Below are 16,680 nucleotides of genomic sequence, written 5' to 3'. Positions count from 1 at the left end.
TGCCGACCCAGAAGACTTCGGGTCGGCCATTTTGGCGCGGCTTTTGTGGTCGGCCATCTTGGCGTGGCTCTTCGAGTCGGCCATTTTGGGTTTCGTGGAAGTTGACGCCTCCAGAACCTCCTTTACCAACGCCAGTTTCGGTTTCGGTTTCGCATCCGAGGGTGCGGGACCGGTTGGCTTCACTTTCGTTTTCTTGCCAGAAATGTCCGTGACCGGGCCCGGAGGCGGGGACGTAGGACTTCTAGGAAGATCTCGGGTAAGGCCCGAAGGCGATCCCTCGACCTGGGCCGTATGACGGGGGGAAACCCCGGAGTCTGTTTGGGGATGCTCCTCCTCTGAGCTATCTCCCATCGCGGCACAAATCAGTTCGTCGTCCCCTACCTCACCGGAGACTTCGTCGCAGGCCTCCTCGTCCGCGTCGTAGGCCTCTTCCTCGGACGCGGGGCCAGAGTCCGACTCTTGTACGCCGGCCTCCTCCTCGATCGATTCCTGAAAGATGTCATCAGGTGAGGGTGCCGAAGCCGACAACTGTGCCTGGAGTCGATTAGCCCGGCGAATCTTCAAAGTTTTCTTACTTCTAAACTTTGAACAAGCCATGCAGGTGTCTTCACGGTGATCCGGTGACAAGCATGTGTTGCACACAGGGTGCACGTCGAGGTGCGAATATTTCGAGTGACATAGCGGACACTTCTTGAATGGAGTCCGCTCCATCGCAAATGCGTTAGTGTAGGCCCGTCCGCGTCGAAACACGTGGAAGGGCAGTTAGGAGATTGGAGCTGAGAGTCAGTAAGAAAACCCGAACGCAACTATACCGACGCCCAGCCTAAAGACCTTTTGGTCTCAAGGAAAATCGAACAACTATCGGTTCCGAAGGAGGGAACCGAAAACACATCCGAACCCTATGGCGGAAAAAAACAATCTGGGGATGGAGGCGATGCCCATGCGCACTGTAGTCCAGGGGAGGAGCCACCTATCTCGTGATACTTCGAAGACTCTTCCAGGACAACAATGTGCAATCATCCGGACCCAACACTAGGTGGCGGACTATGCACAGATATGAATTCAGCAGCCCACATGCCTCGAACGTATGTTTTTCATAAGAAATACTTTTCACTTTAAAAAATAGACACACTGCAATTTGCTTTTAAGCAATGTTAACCTATGGGAGGAAAACAAGAATGTGGTTTTGAACGTTAAGTACACAACTTACAGTCTTGGTTTTCATGATGAAAAATCAGCACCAGGCAAGATTCAGGTAAGTAGCAAATCTGCACCTCCAGAGGCACAGGGGCGGCCGGGTGCAGGGTTCAAACTCAGGATCTGGTGCCAATGTTATCAAAGGAGAAAGGGGTGGTAATCAAACAGATGCTGCACACAGGTGAGTAACACCGTTTGCTAACCCAGTCTTGGGGGCGGGGGGTTTAAGGCAAGCATGGGGGGGGCCAAAAGGCAGCACCAAATTTACACCATCAGTGGCACAGGGACGGCCGGTGCAGAGTGTCAACACAGCGATGTGCGCCCAATACAAACCAATGGGGTGAGATCAGTTTTGTTGAATGGCTGCAGCCTCATGCCAGGAGGCAGGACAAAGAAAACACACAGCTGCCCAGGTAAGTAGAGAAGCTAGGGGACATAGGGACACCATTAGTTGCGCTCCCCAAGGCCCAGGGGCTTAGAGTAAAGGATGTCCTTAGTAATTGGAAAAGTCTTACCGAGCAGGTCGCGCTAGGGGGAATTTTTGAATTGAGGTTTCAGGCGTCGAGGTGAAGTACGGCAGCGGTCAGACCACAGTGGACTCTTACTCATAAGTGCTGGAGAACCTTCACAGAACTAGTGGGCCACTTGACTCGAGATGTGGGCGTCTGGTTCAGAGGTGGGTACTTCAGTAGTTTTGCAGTGCCTCAGGACAGAGTTCTTTGTTCTTTAAAGTTAGTTTCTTCTTGACAGGTCCACTGTCCATGGGAGATCTTGATCTTTGCCGAAGGCAGGCAGTCCTCACAAGGATTTGGAGGTTGCTGGGTTGCAGAATGGGTTGTCTTTTTGTGCAGGATCGTCGAGGGCTACAGACAGGCCGGTACGGCTTAGGCCAGGTCAGTTGATGTCTGCAGTCTTCTCTGCTGGTGCAACGCTTTAGTGTGTGGCTCTTCTTAGGTGGTGAGGAATCTGATTTCAGGGTCTGGGGATGCCACCTAAATACTAGATTTAGGGGTGTTACAGGCACTTAATCTCCGGCGACTATTGACCCTATTAGAGAATGATATCAATGAACGCACTCATGCCGCCGCATTTGCTGTTAACGTTTAAAAGGCGTTTGACAGCCTGTAAGGGAGCGATTTATACAGGGTGCTGTAGCGCCTCAAATTGAGACTGGGATTTCTGCAATGGACAAAGTTCCTCTATAATGACCCAAGGGCTAGAGTCCGAACAGGACAAGCCGTCTCAGAGAGTTACAGCTTAGGGCGCCGAACAAGACAGGGCTGTCCCTGGTCTCCCCTGCTATTTGCTCTGGCGATGGAGCCTATGGTCTGCCATGCAAAATCAGGAGAATGGTATCAGGGAGTATTGCTTGGCGGCAGATCCCACTGGATTTCCCTGTATTCAGAAAATGTATTGGCATTCCTCGGGAACACAGTGGACGACTTGAGAGGAGCTAGAGAAATGCTATCGAATTTCCGAGCCCTATCAGGATTAAGGGTAAAGTGACAAAAATCCAAACAGTTCCCAACAAAGGCGGACAGGGAACCCCCAGACAGTCTGGAGTCTCCACATTGGGAACCCCCCCTATTTGCAATATCTAGGTATTCCCATATACCATGACCCCTCTGATCTCCTGGATGGGAATGTGGGTATAGCAAGTCATAATTATCATTGGGTTTCTATGGGGCTCAGGATGCAGAAGTGTGGCGCTTGCTACGTTGCAGCGCCAGGTGATGGACAGAAGTCTATGCAGTGAGGCATACTATCTCTCTGAGTAACTACAGTGGTTCATACAATGGATGGCGAGCAGACTGGACTCCCGTCGGACAACCAGACCATTTGTTCTGACTCTAGATAGGCTATTTTGAGTGCTGCTGAGGACAAGGCACCCACACCAGGACGATACTGGAGAGGTCCACGTAATGTACCGGTGATGGACTCATTGCCTACAGAAGACGCGCCGAAAATTACTGTACTTCTCTGACCTGCCGCTAAAGGCGCTTGCTGCATTGCCTCATGGTGAAATATGGGGAGTGCTGACAGAGTGAGCAGAGGCTTGGGCAACAAAGGTGGGAGACCTGTATCATGAGGCGGAGATTCTCCCCTTCAAAGAATTTAGAACAGAATTTATCCTACCGCAGGGTAATTTCCTGCTTCATAGGGCAGTGACAACAGCACTACGTAAACACTGGAATGCAGGGCCGACAGAACCACAGCCAAATAGGCCCTGACAATACATAGTGACATCATCGGACACCTACAGAGCAGTAACAGGGCAATACTGGAAGACGAGCTTTTACCATTAGACGCGCTGCGCAGCAAATGGGTGGGTCACCTAGGAATCCCCATCCCAGAAGGACACTGGGTGAAAATACTAGACAGAATACCATAGGGTAGCCGGAAAGCCAGATTGAAGTTAATGAACTTCTACATGCTGAACAGGGCCAATCTCACTCCAGACCGTACCAATAGATACTTCAATGTGAACGATGTGGCCTGCCTGAGATGCAAAGAGATAGGAGCTAATTTCATACACATGATATGGCAACGCCTGACCCTGCAGCACTACTGGGAGGAGGTAACAACAACTGCAGCAAAAATAGTGGAGAAGAAGGTGCCATGCTCCCCAGGTCATTGTCTCAAGGGTTGGTTTCCCCATACATCTAAAACTAAAATCACGAGTAGATTTCAGATATGCCGTTTATCTTAGAAAAAAGGGAGGTCACCAGGAACTGGAAGTCCCCGGGGGCCCTTGTGCGAGAGTGTGGAGGAGGAAACTGGACTGATGGACTATTTATGAAGGGTAGGTTCTCCTGAGGGAGGCTAGGAGGGGCATAGGCACACTGAACACAGTCCGCACCTGGGGGGCTTTAGTTAATTGTTTAAAAGATCCTGGCCCTCACCTGCACCAGCCGCCTGGGACCCCAACACACCCGCCTTTGCAGGCTGGAATGGCAAGTGATCGTGTGTGGAGTTAGCACACACCCCCTTACCCACACTTCTGAAAACTAAGTATGCTAAAGAACACCCGTCCACTATTGACTATCACAGGATTGAATTTCTTGCGACTGACGCACCGAACCTACCGTAAACTACGACCATGGGTGCAACTCCATAGGGGGAAGGGAAAATTGATTATTATTGCTGAATAATCAATATACGCAAAACATACTACATACCATTGTTGACATTTAATAAGTGTAACTGCTTAGATGGTGAGATGAATAAAAATCTGTTAAAAAAAATAAAATAAAAGACTACAACACAGAACTTGAAAACAAAGATGTACAAAAAACACATAAAATGCTTCAATTTCAACAACCATCTTTGCAATATCAGATATGACAAACTATTTAAAATGACGGCACATGTCCCAAATCTCTCAGGAAAAACAGGAATCCTCAGCACAAAAGACAACCTAGTGGGTAGGACAGGGAGATATCGCCCAAGAGGACAACTCAAACAGTGAACTGCTCTTCTCTTGAACACCCAGAAATAGTGAAAATGTAAAGCTATTAGGGAGCCTTTAATAACCCCTTCTTTAGAAGCTATTCTGGTACATTTCAAAATCTGTGTTGGCCTGTAGTAACAGAGTCCTACCAGCAGGTAAATGTGAAAATAATCCACAGCCCTTGACAGAAGCCGGGAGATAAATAATAGTCTGGATCTTTTTCTGCTGAAAAGCTTTCACTTACTATGTCTGCATTAACCCACAAAAACCACATTCAGTGACAGAAATGGTAACCTGATCAAACCACTGGCTTCCCCAAGTTCCTCTCCCCAGTCCGTTTCATAGCCTAACTGGTCAGTTTGTCTCCAGACCCCTCACAGTCCTCCTCTCCCTCTTCTGGTGGCCAATCTGGTCTAAAAGCGCCAGGGTAGAACAAGGGCACAAAAGTACTCGTCGGCGCCGGATCCGGCATCGGTCAGGCTCTGTGTCTACATCCAGGTGGAGGCCAGGGTGGACTTCGGCTGGGGGCACAGCCGACGCCGGCTGCGGACAGACGTGGTGCCGGTGGAATCGGCGCCGGGGGAGGTGTCACATGCTCAACCGGCACCGATCCTGGATCCAAGGTGACCCTGCAGAACCGTGGCCAAAGCTGCCGGCATCGAAGGCCCAGGGCCCCCAGCCGAGTCCGCGGCCGGCAGAGTCGGGCTGCCCAAAGATGATATGCATCGCTTCATAAAATTGACAAAGCTGGGCAGGGGTCGCTCCGGGTCCCGGGAAGGTCGGAGTCGCCTCTTCAGGCTACGCACGCGGAGCCGCATGAGGAGCACCACCTGCATCCCTAGTCGCGTCAGCCGACAGACGGGGAGAAGTCTTAGAGCAACAATGCTTTTTCGACTTCTTCTTGTGTTCCGACCTACCTGACCTCGAACAGCGCAGAGGCGACTGCCCAGCCTCGAGAGGCTTTCGGGATCGCTCCTGCAAAGACTTCGGATTCATGGTCTGGCAGTCGGAGCACAATTTGGGGTAGTGGTCGTGCTCCAAGCACACGCTGTGCAGATACGTCACTGACATCAGTCAGCTACAATAACCGCAAGCCTTGAAGCCGGGCATCCCTGATGTGCACCAGGAGTTGAAGACTCGAAAACGGTGTCAACAAAAGTCAGTAAAAAAGTGACTGATGCGCACGAGGGCAGCGTTAAGTAGCTTCTGTGAAGTCATCCCGGTGACTACGACGAACGTGGAGCCGACCGACGCCACCTTTCGACGCACAGGGCTACTGCTGATGAAAAACTTTCCGGATCCAGTCTGACGCCTGGGGGTAATTCTAAGGTAAGGAGTCCATAACTAACTGTTACTTTCACATAAAGTTTGTTTAAAAAAAATAATAATGAGAACAGGATACTGCCTGGAGAGATCACACTAACCTCACACAATCATTGCTATGCCACTACAGGAGTCGCATAATGTGCACCATTTGTAACAGTCGCTGGACTGGAGACTAATCATCTGCTGGGCACTACAGCCTCAGAAAAGGAATGTGCAACTGCCTAGATTGCAGCATTAACATTGGTTTTCTTCTCCAGAGAATAACTTGCACTCTGTAATAACTATGAAGACTTCAAATTCATCAAATATTGGTCAACTCAAGAGCTGTGCACGTGCTGCACATCTGCCACAGTGCAGTCTGGGGTTTCTGTAAAAGTAAAACAGGATTATCACTCAATTTCACATACAATAAAAGTACACCCAACTTGGCAACTTCGGTTATGATATTGCTGTGCACATTTCTGCCACTCTGCTTACAAACTTACCAGAAACCTCTGGAGTGTCCTTGTTATTCATCTTAAGCGTTTTCTTTCTCTCATGTACCATCAAGCTTTCCAGGATGTTTCAAACGGGCTGTCTCCTTGAAAGGCTTTGCCCTGTAACCGGAGAGAAACAAAGAATACATAAGCAGAAGGTCGTCACCATCTGACAAAGAGAGCAGTAGAGGCTGCCCAAGAGCAATGACAAATAATCTATCAGTGTGAGTAGAAATGGATCTGGTGGTGGGAGTGGGTTTCACTCACTGAGAAAGAGTTAACTCAACGGTTTACGCCGAAGTGCACAGGCTTGTGTTCGACAGAAACTGTCACCGTTAGACAGTTCACATGTTCTGAGAGTGGGTGCTTTTGGGTAAATGGTTACATCACGGAGACAGTGGCACAGTCCCAAATTTAGAGACACACAGTTGACTACACTTAGATCTGAAAGTATAGTCACAATGAAGTGTAAGGGTGCTCAGCCCAGCTATCAAGCTTCCCTCCCTACAGTCAGAATACCTGCAGAATAAGAACGGATACACGGCATAAGCCGCTCTACCCCAAACTAGTGTGCCACTTGCATTAGGGCTGTCGGTTCAGTTACCGAGCTTACCTCCTACCAGTTAGTTTCTTTGGGAAGTTCCAGTAAATGGAATCTTGCACCGAGAACATTTGTCCACCATTACCTAGAAGCCAAACGGGTGTTTATTCACAGATACTTGTGTGCGAATAGACCGGTTCATAGTTGTGTAAGTCCTTGAGTGATGCAGACAATTCTGAAATTGATGTGTGTATCTAGAATCAATTGTAGTGGGTTTTACTCCGGGAGGAGCAGATGATGAACATGCCTGCATCTACTATATTACCGTAGAACTAGTGTAACAGGCAGCTGCCATGCATTAACATTTGTCATCAAAAGGTATTAGAATGTATAAGGGAAAAGATGGGCATTAAATGCTGCTGCCATGGTTATGGTTTGAAAACTCATCAAAACCTACTCTAGACGTATTATACTGCATGGCAACCAATGAGTTGAAGAAGCCTCTCTACAGCCACTCTACAGAAACAGTTTCAAGGACTCTTCAAACTCTTCTTGACTAACAAATATTCAAATTACCCATTGATCTATGCAATCCCCACTAACTGATAGTAAACCCTGCCAGAGCAAAAAATGACCCCACATCGGAAGCCGCCACCCATCAAACGAGTCCTTCATTTCAGTCGTATTAATGCCACATCAGCTAGAAATATGGATCTTCTTTAAGAGATCTCAAGATGAAAGCAGATGTTAATTTCTAAAACACCCCAACACCACCTATATCTATGAAAAAGATCATTGCACTGAGGAACTTCACCACCAGAGCGACACATCCAACATTCCCACTCCAGATTCAAAAGGCCGCCCCCCAGACTTCATCAGGACTTAAAGTATTGACAACAAGTAACTTATACACTTGTACATTCACTTGTTAGACCAGGTCCACGTCTCGTTCCAAATCCCCCTGATCAACGTATTAAATGTATCCAAGAGAGGCTGCGGCAGAGTCACAGCTGGTGACTTTGAAATTGAAGTGTCGGTGTTAGTTCAATGAATCACTTAATATCCCCACCCTAAAAAAGAAATATATATATATATATATATATATATATAAAACATTTTTAAAAAATGAATGTGAACATCTTAATGTAACTAGTGCTTCACGTAAAGTGCTCCAATACTTTTGGGTTGAGTTTGCCCTATATTTTTACAATTAAAAGAAATTCGTTATCCTTTTTACCAAATCCATCAATTGCCTATCCACTACAACTATGGTCAACAAAACTTTCGCCAACTCTATCTCAGCCTTAAACAAGCTGTGCCACTTCAGGGGATACAGAAACCCTGATCACATCAACTCAACAAGGGGATCAACAAGTTTGCTAAAGTTAAGTACGAATACAGATCCCTAGGATATTATTCGAGAAAAGCCTGCCATACAAAGCAAGGAGACTTGGAGAGGAGTTATCAATGCAGACGAGAAGACATTTAACTAAGGTCAAATGAATTGACTGAAATTAATGTAGCCTATTCCACAATCTATAATGAACCCTGACTAAACGCTTACAATCAACACCAACAACTTCCAGGCTGCCGGCTTTGAAAAATTAGATCAATAACAAAATTAGCACCTTTACTTTTCTCCCATGACCTTTGGTGGATCAACCTCTTCTATACCTTACTAACTTTTAAAACTTCTCCACTACTAATTTTCTCAAGATTTAAAAGGCATCAAAAACACCAGTAAGTGAATGGTGTGCAACACTATCCTCATAAGCATTGCAATCTTTGAAGACGGGTAATAACTAACAAACAACCCTTCAGACAAGCCACTCTCACCACATGTCTGAAAAACATCTTTCCACTACAAATACTCCTCTCATTCTTACGACAATGGACAGTGCTGCCAGCAAGAGTTGATTGAGAGCAACAATCCGCTGCATACCCATCAGTTTGAATTCTGAGCCAAACACTGTACTAATTCAGGACTTTTATCCATCATGCAATGTATTCTGGATTTTCTAGATACTGATAAGCCAACTCACATCCTTCTTAAACCACAGCACACCTCGGACATGCCCAGCAAGAACTCCTTAGGTTGCTGCTTCAAAGATCTGGTTAACGTCAGTAATGTATGAGGGGCTCCACTCCATGATTTACAATCCTTCCGAAAATGTACCAATGAGCTTACACTTCTTGCAGACTTATGGATTCCGCCATAACTACCTGCACCCACTGATGGCAGTCATCATATGGTCAAGCTTTAAGTGAGAACTATATGCAGACTGCGCAATTAGTCAGCTGACAGGAGACCTCCTGCATTTCCGATCTCCTCTTGCCTCACAACAATCTAGGATTAGACGGCTCGCAACAGTTGAGGTCAAGAAGGTAGAACAAATGGAAGGGGTTTTAATAGACACACAACAGTCAAATGTACTTCTCTTCCAGTAGTCAGGCCCCGAAGGGGCAGACAAACCATAGCAAAAGAATTTCAAACAAACTTGCAGATCATTGTTGAAACATCTACCATACGTGCTACAAACAAACACTATCTTACCAAGAACAACATCAATCTGTTCAGCAATACCACATGCCTACTCAAAACCTACAGTTGCACCACTCTTTTGAAAATGAATCCTTGCTAAAGTGGGCTAAGCTAAACGTCATGTCGTCTGTGGCACGGCTTCCTGGGTAAAAAATAAACGTGGGTGAAGCTGGGATTTCGAACCCTTTGGGCAATCAGTCTGCAAGAGAAAAATGCTGATCCTACCAAACTGGAGGATTTCACTTATCAGTGTTACATTTTAAGTGATTGTTATTCATTCAAGCAATGACACAATTTAAATGTTAATTCAGCTGTGCACCTAGAGAGCTCCTATCTAAAGATAAAATCAACTACAATGCATAAGCAATGACCGTAATCCCAAAAGATTTAATGAGACTGATCAGAGGGTTCATATAGATAATAAAAGTTGGGTTCAGGGAAGATCCCTGCGGGGCCCATTGTCTGAGAATCCTGCCTCCAAAACTGAAAAGAATAAATGTGAGGAGGAAACATTGAAAGCAACGTAACATCTTATCACAAAAACTCAGCTCGGCAATGCTCTGAAGCAACAGTGCATGTGACACGGTGAAGGACGCTGCTGACCGATTAAGCTTAACCAGGACAGCGTTTAAGCCCTATCTATCGTTATTTTAATGGATTCTAAAACTTCCGAAAGGGCTGATTTGGTGCAGAGCCTGACTAGGAGGGGTGAAGAATATTGAACCTTTCTAAATATTCCATAAATTGTATAGTAACAAATTTTCTAAAAATGTTGACGGGCCCGAGAGAGGTGAGATGGTTCTGAAACTGGCTTTCTTCAACAAAGGAATTACCATTGACTGCTCACATGATCGGGGGACTTGAGCACAGTCAGAGATTTCCTCACAAGTGCTGGTGGACATGGGTCCACAGGGCATCCAGATTTACAGCTTTTAATGGTGGAGTCGGATTCCTTTAACATGATAAATATGAAATCGGTCCACATACTATTGACTCTATAGAAAGTTGATACAGTGGATAGTTTTCCCTCAAACCCCTTCTAATTATTATTGGTAAATGTGCCTTGGATGGCTTTTATCTTTGTTTAAAGAAGTTGGCCAAGTTATCACACAATTCTTGAGAAGGCAGGAAATCAGAGCTGCAAGCTCTTGAATAAAGGAACCCTTTATCTCTCGTGGGGCGTTTCTAGCCTTCTCTATTTTGGTGGCAAATAAATTAATCTTGGCTTCTTTTACAGACTTATGATATATCTTAATAGCTGCTTCAGTGTCCCTATCTTTTGGAAGGTAGTGAATTTTCCATGTTCTATCAATACTTTTACAGGCTGATTTCTCAGTCGCATACTTTAACCAGCTGTTGAACTTCTCCACAACCTCCTCAAAGTTCTCAGCAAGAGAAGAGGCGGAGCTGATCAGACAATCTACAAGTCTTTTCTTGAATCTTGCCCCATTGATGGGACCCTTTACCATTGTTTACTATTTGACAGTTTCCAGTGCCATTTCTGGCTATTGTAAACTAGAAAGGGGCAGGGATGTGGAATTCCTATAGCCCGACGCCCAGGACATATTGTTTGGGGTCAAGGGCAACAAGTTTTAATGTGTATTTTGTCCTTGGGACAAGTAGGCCCAACCCCCTGCAGCAAAAACACTTTGGCTGCCAGTTTGCAGTACCACATTAAGGGACAGGGAAAGGTACTGCCTGTAGCTAAGTTAATATTTGTGTGCATGGGTTAATGCTGTTCAAACTTGTATTTATGGTTCATCAATTGAAAGCCTTTATTATTAGGGAGAGTGCTCCAAGTAAACGTACGTTCTGACTGCACTACGGATAGTGGTTCCAGTATGAAAATGTGTACACAGTTTCAAAGTTTAGCAACATGAGGCTCTGCATGATGCTAACAGAATGCTCGCTGATTAGATGCAAATATTTGCATAAGCTTGAAAGCAAGATTAAGGTTTCTTTGCTTTCAATATAAAATGTTCCTAAAAAATGAAAGTAGGGAAAAAAACATTTTGCTGAACTACTGTAAAATTTCAGGTACCATTTCTTTACAGCATCATTTAGTAAATTGTATTGATGCATGCTAGTATTTCCCAAAAATAATCATATTGGAAAATTTGTGTAACCAGTTTCAATAAGATTATAGGAAACAAAAATAAACAAGCCTTGGCACAGCCAGTAGGTCTGACATTGGTGGTCAGCTTTTTAGTTTTGGCAATGCATGACTTGTTTTGGGATGGCTTTTGTAAAACCTTATTGAAGTGAGAGCTGCCAGGCCCTCAGCATTATAACAAACATTGGAAAACGCAAAAATAGTTTTTGGTCTCAAAAAAGCACACACTGCAAACTATTTTGTGTACCGATATACTCCTTGTGAAAGAGAAGAATGCGTTCACTCACAGTGAAGCGAGACGATTCAGAGAAAGAGAGGGAATTTTAATAAATACAAAAGGGCATGGTTAACGCCAGACCAAATTAGGGGCCCAATTATTAAAGAAAGTCTCAAAAGTGCACCTTTGGTGTATGGCTTTTGTGAATTCACAAGAATTTACATTAGTAGGGCAAGAAATTCTACTTCTACAAAATATTTGTGAACTGCATTTTAGCATGAGCAAATATGCACGTGTAGATTTGCTCATGTGAAAACCTGGATGTTTGAAAGTTAATTTTCCCTCCAACTACTTTTTTCCCCAACTCTGAAAGAAGGTTTACATCTGCCACTCAGGAGTAAATTTCCAACATTTCTCAGTATGGGAAAGATTAGAGAAGATTTGTTGAAAACCCTTAAAACATGCACTTTAGTAGGTTTGCACAGACTCACTAGGGCATGCCAACCCTGGAACTACTGCTTACCCCCATCTTCAGTCCCAGTATGTGGAACTGCAGAAACGTGGCAACATAAAATGATTAATAGTATTCAAACACTACTATGGGATATGCCCTGGCATAATCAGAGAGGCTATGTAAGAGCTCTTATATAATGAGACTGCTGCCATAATTTGTGGCAGCACTACATGGCACCAAAGGTACAAGTGGATTTTGTTACAGGACAAGTAGATTTATGAAGCAAACCGCCCCATGGACAAGTAGATATTTTAATAAATTCCACACCCCTGAAGGGGTAAATGAACATGTGATCAGACCACACCTGCTGCTACAGCTGGTCAACTTGGAGTGTTGGGTGATTGGTAAAAATAAGGTCCAAGGTAAGCCCAGCAATATGGGTGACAACTGTAACCCGCTGGGGGAGGCTCAGAATGGTAAGGTTGTTAATTAGTTGTTGCACTGCTGAGTTATATTCCTTCACTACATAATAGTTAAAAATCTCCCAGCACTGTGAAGTTGGCACCCTGCAAGCAGTAGGGGGCTAATGCTTGCCATGAAGCATCAATAAATTTAGTAATGTGTCCTGGAAGACAATAGATAAAGGCCACTGAAAAGGAGGATTGCAGAGAGACATTCAAGCAATACCAGAGGTTCTCCGCTCTCTCTAAATTGGCAATAGTATGCGTGACACATTCAACTATGGAAAGGTGAAATATTGTTAGACCTGCTCCCCTTGAGATATTTCTGTCTAAGGGCTGCATAGAATAACCATTAGGAAAAGCTAAGGTAATGTCTAGATTAAAGAACTTTCCTTAAGCCACATCTCAGTGATAAACAGGAAATCCAACTCTTTATCTAGAAGTGCATTGTGGATTTCGTTAGCATGCTTAGGTAAGAGGCGACCATAAGGCCTCCCTGATGCCTAATAGTGTCATCCTACTCCAAACCCAGTTCCTTCCCAAATTCAATATTACCATTCTTTAGGCTAACTGTATCCGTTACCAAATGTAAAGAAAATTACATTTGAGACAGGATACAGCCTCAACATAATTTTCAAATCGACAACGCATCTGAATGTATCACCGAGTTGAGTTAGGTGAAAGAGTAGACTACAGACTGAGAAGAGTATAGGATACAGGTCACCAAGGCCTAGCCTAAACTTGTGGGGGAAATAAAAAGATGACATACGTATGTTAATGATGCCTATCGTAATGGGATACTGCCCAGCCATGTACAAATATACTTCCAGATAAGGATGCATGTAGTGTGGCCTAAAGCTGGTTTCTCTCAGCAGTACTCCAAAGATCCGCTGTCCCTTTGAGTGCTGCCACTGTCTGTACTGCGGCTTCATCGTGGACGTGAGCCTTCAGCAGTGTAGCCAAGGTGGCTGCTAAAGGCTAGCAAAAGCTGCCATTGCTCACCCTGACATCACTGTGACCTCACAGCCCGGCTTCCGAGCCAAACACAGCACCGAAACCGCCCTCATCGCTGCTACAGACGACATCCGAACGCTACTGGACAACGGAGAAACAGTTGCCCTCATCCTTCTTGACCTCTCCGCCGCCTTCGACACAGTCTGTCATAACACCCTCATACAACGCCTCAGCAACATCGGAATACAAGGAAAAGCGTTGGACTGGATCATCTCGTTCCTCGCCGGAAGAACCCAGAGAGTCCGCCTCGCCCCATTCAAATCAGAGGCCACCGAAGTCATCTGCGGCGTACCACAAGGATCATCACTCAGTCCCACCCTCTTCAATGTGTACATGAGTCCCCTCGCATCCATCGCGCAACAACACAACCTCAACATCATCTCCTACGCTGACGACACCCAGCTGATCCTCTCCCTCACCAAAGATCCTAACACCGCCAAAACCAATCTACACGAAGGAATGAAAGAAGTAGCCGAATGGATGAAGAACAGTCGTTTAAAACTAAACTCGGACAAAACGGAAGTCCTCATCTTAGGATCATCCCCCTCTGCATGGGATGACTCATGGTGGCCACCGGCTCTGGGCACAGCACCCACACCTACAGATCACGCACGTAACCTGGGCTTCATCCTAGACTCCTCCCTATCGATGAGCAGACAAGTCAACGCCGTCTCATCATCATGCTTCAACATCCTATGCATGCTCAAAAAAATCTTCCGCTGGATCCCCACCGAAACAAGAAAGACAGTCACCCACGCACTAGTCACTAGCCGACTAGATTATGGAAACACACTCTACGCCGGAACCACAGCCAAACTACAGAACAAACTCCAACGCATCCAAAACGCCCCAGCCAGACTCATACTGGACATCCCCCGTCAAGCTCACATTTCCGGTCATCTGAAAGATCTCCACAGGCTTCCCGTCAATAAAAGAATAACGTTCCGTCTCCTCACCCACGCACACAAGGCCCTCTACGTCCTAGGACCCGAATGCCTCAACAAACGACTATCATTTTACACACCCACCCGCCAACTACGTTCATCCAATCAAGCCCTCGCCACAATCCTGCGCATCAATAGATCCACCGTGGGAGGAAGATCTTTCTCCTACTTAGCGGCCAAAACCTGGAATTCTCTCCCCACTCACCTACGCCTCACACAGAACCACCTCTCCTTCAGAAAGCAGCTAAAAACCTGGCTATTCGATAAAAGACGCACCCACCCTCACTCAAGCGCCTTGAAACCCTCTGGGTGAGTAGTGCGCTATACAAATTACTGAACTTGAACTTGAACTGCTTAGCCACCTGTCTGTCAGTCAGTAAAACACAGCAGGAAGTAGTGACATAGCAGTAACTACATCTCGTTTTGCATTATCACCTGCACGTTTCTTTGCCCTAAAAGGTTGCACACCGATATTTTCCGTTTGGGAGTACTGAAGTTATAAAAGGTTTACCCGAGATAAAAATTTCAGAAACACTTGTGGAGTAGGAAATAAAGTGGCATCAAATACAAAAAAATTATTGCCATTTTCTGAGTTTTCATACATTTGAATGCATCATTTTTTGGCCCCAGGTATCAGCTTTAAAATATTTCCTTCATTTCACCCAGTGTATGAGGCTGGCTTAGTATATGGTGCTCACTTATGTAAGTGTAGCAGCCTGCACTAATCCAGACAACCCTTATGGTGATTTTAGTGGTCTTCGAAAACCTTAGAAAGCTCTCTAAGTGGTAGTTGTGGAGAGCAGCTTTCAGGCTTAGTCCAGAAGGAGTGGAAAGCAGCTTGTGTCACCAGCACTTAATCTTATGGTGTAAGTAAAAAAGAACCACACAGTGTAGTTATAAAAATATGTATTTATTATTAACATTAATACATTGCAATATCTCTCACATGGAGATATAACCACAATACACACAATACTTTGGCAATACAACAGGTAAGTAGCACAAATACACAGTGATCTCCAGTGTGAGACCAAACCATACACTAAAATAGTGGAATGCGAACTGAGACCTAAGTTGAGAATGAACCTGGAAGATGTAGAAGAGTTGGGGACCCAAGTATCCACCCATGGTGAGTATCTAGGAACCCCACGGAGGTCGTGTGCAGAGTGGTAACACGACTTGGTGCTCAATACAAGTCAATTAAAGTTGTGGTTGCAGTTTTAAAGAAGGACTCTTACCAGTGGACCCTGCAGAAACCCCATGGAAGATTGGAGAGTCACCCCACCCGTGCCTACCCAAAGAACCAGGATACTGACACCAGGGAAGCCGGGTGCATAGCTGCAAAGTGACATTGGAAACAGTTGTAGACCTCTATGGAGGACTTCAGCAAAGATGAAGGAGTTCGGTGGAACCCAGAGGTGGATTCAAGTTGAGGTACCTGCATGCAGAGGGGACAGAGTCTATGCCACTCAGTAGTGACCAGGAGGCACGGAAGACGAATGCCCACTGATGTCAGAGATGCTGGAGAATTGACGGTGCCCTTGAAGCTGCAGCTGTGCAGACCAGGCAACGCTGTACAAGACCAGGAGCCGTTCACAAGCGTTCCCACGTCGGATGTCAAGAGCAAAGAGGTCAGTGCCCGGCAGGGGCACCAACAAGCCTTGGCAACAGCAACCAACGTAATAGTCGAAAAAGGTGCAGTGTCGGGACCAGAAGGTCCAAGTGACTCACCACGAGCAGGTAAGTCAGAGCAAGCCTCGAGCAAGCAGGGGGGCCGACTGGAGCCTAAGAAGACCCTTGATAGGACCCACAGGACAGAGGCACAGGAGTGGCAAGAGGACCTGGAGCAACTCACCAAAGGATGAAGGCCCACAGTGCAATGGATATGGTGCAAGCGAAGATCTTGGCTGCAGGAGATGCTTGAGGCTGGAGCTTCTTGGAACC

At 45.8% G+C, this 16,680-nt stretch overlaps 1 protein-coding gene across 4 annotated transcripts in view; it reads right to left on the bottom strand.

Moving 5' to 3' along the window:
* CAMTA2 (calmodulin binding transcription activator 2) overlaps nt 1–16,680 on the bottom strand; it is an 897,177-nt gene that overhangs the window by 720,764 nt on the left and 159,733 nt on the right. For all 4 annotated transcript variants that reach the window (XM_086946206.1, XM_086946207.1, XM_086946208.1 and 1 more), the window contains exon 2: nt 6,460–6,570. In XM_086946206.1, coding sequence (XP_086802332.1) covers nt 6,460–6,520 — 61 coding nt within the window. In that variant the 5' untranslated portion in view covers nt 6,521–6,570. The remainder of the gene's footprint in view (nt 1–6,459; nt 6,571–16,680) is intronic.

The sequence above is a fragment of the Lissotriton vulgaris genome, chromosome 12 (assembly GCF_964263255.1).
Source record: "Lissotriton vulgaris chromosome 12, aLisVul1.2, whole genome shotgun sequence".
Lineage (NCBI taxonomy): Eukaryota > Metazoa > Chordata > Amphibia > Caudata > Salamandridae > Lissotriton > Lissotriton vulgaris.
The sequence above is the reverse complement of the archived record's forward strand: the minus strand, read 5'-3'. Positions and strand labels throughout refer to the sequence as shown.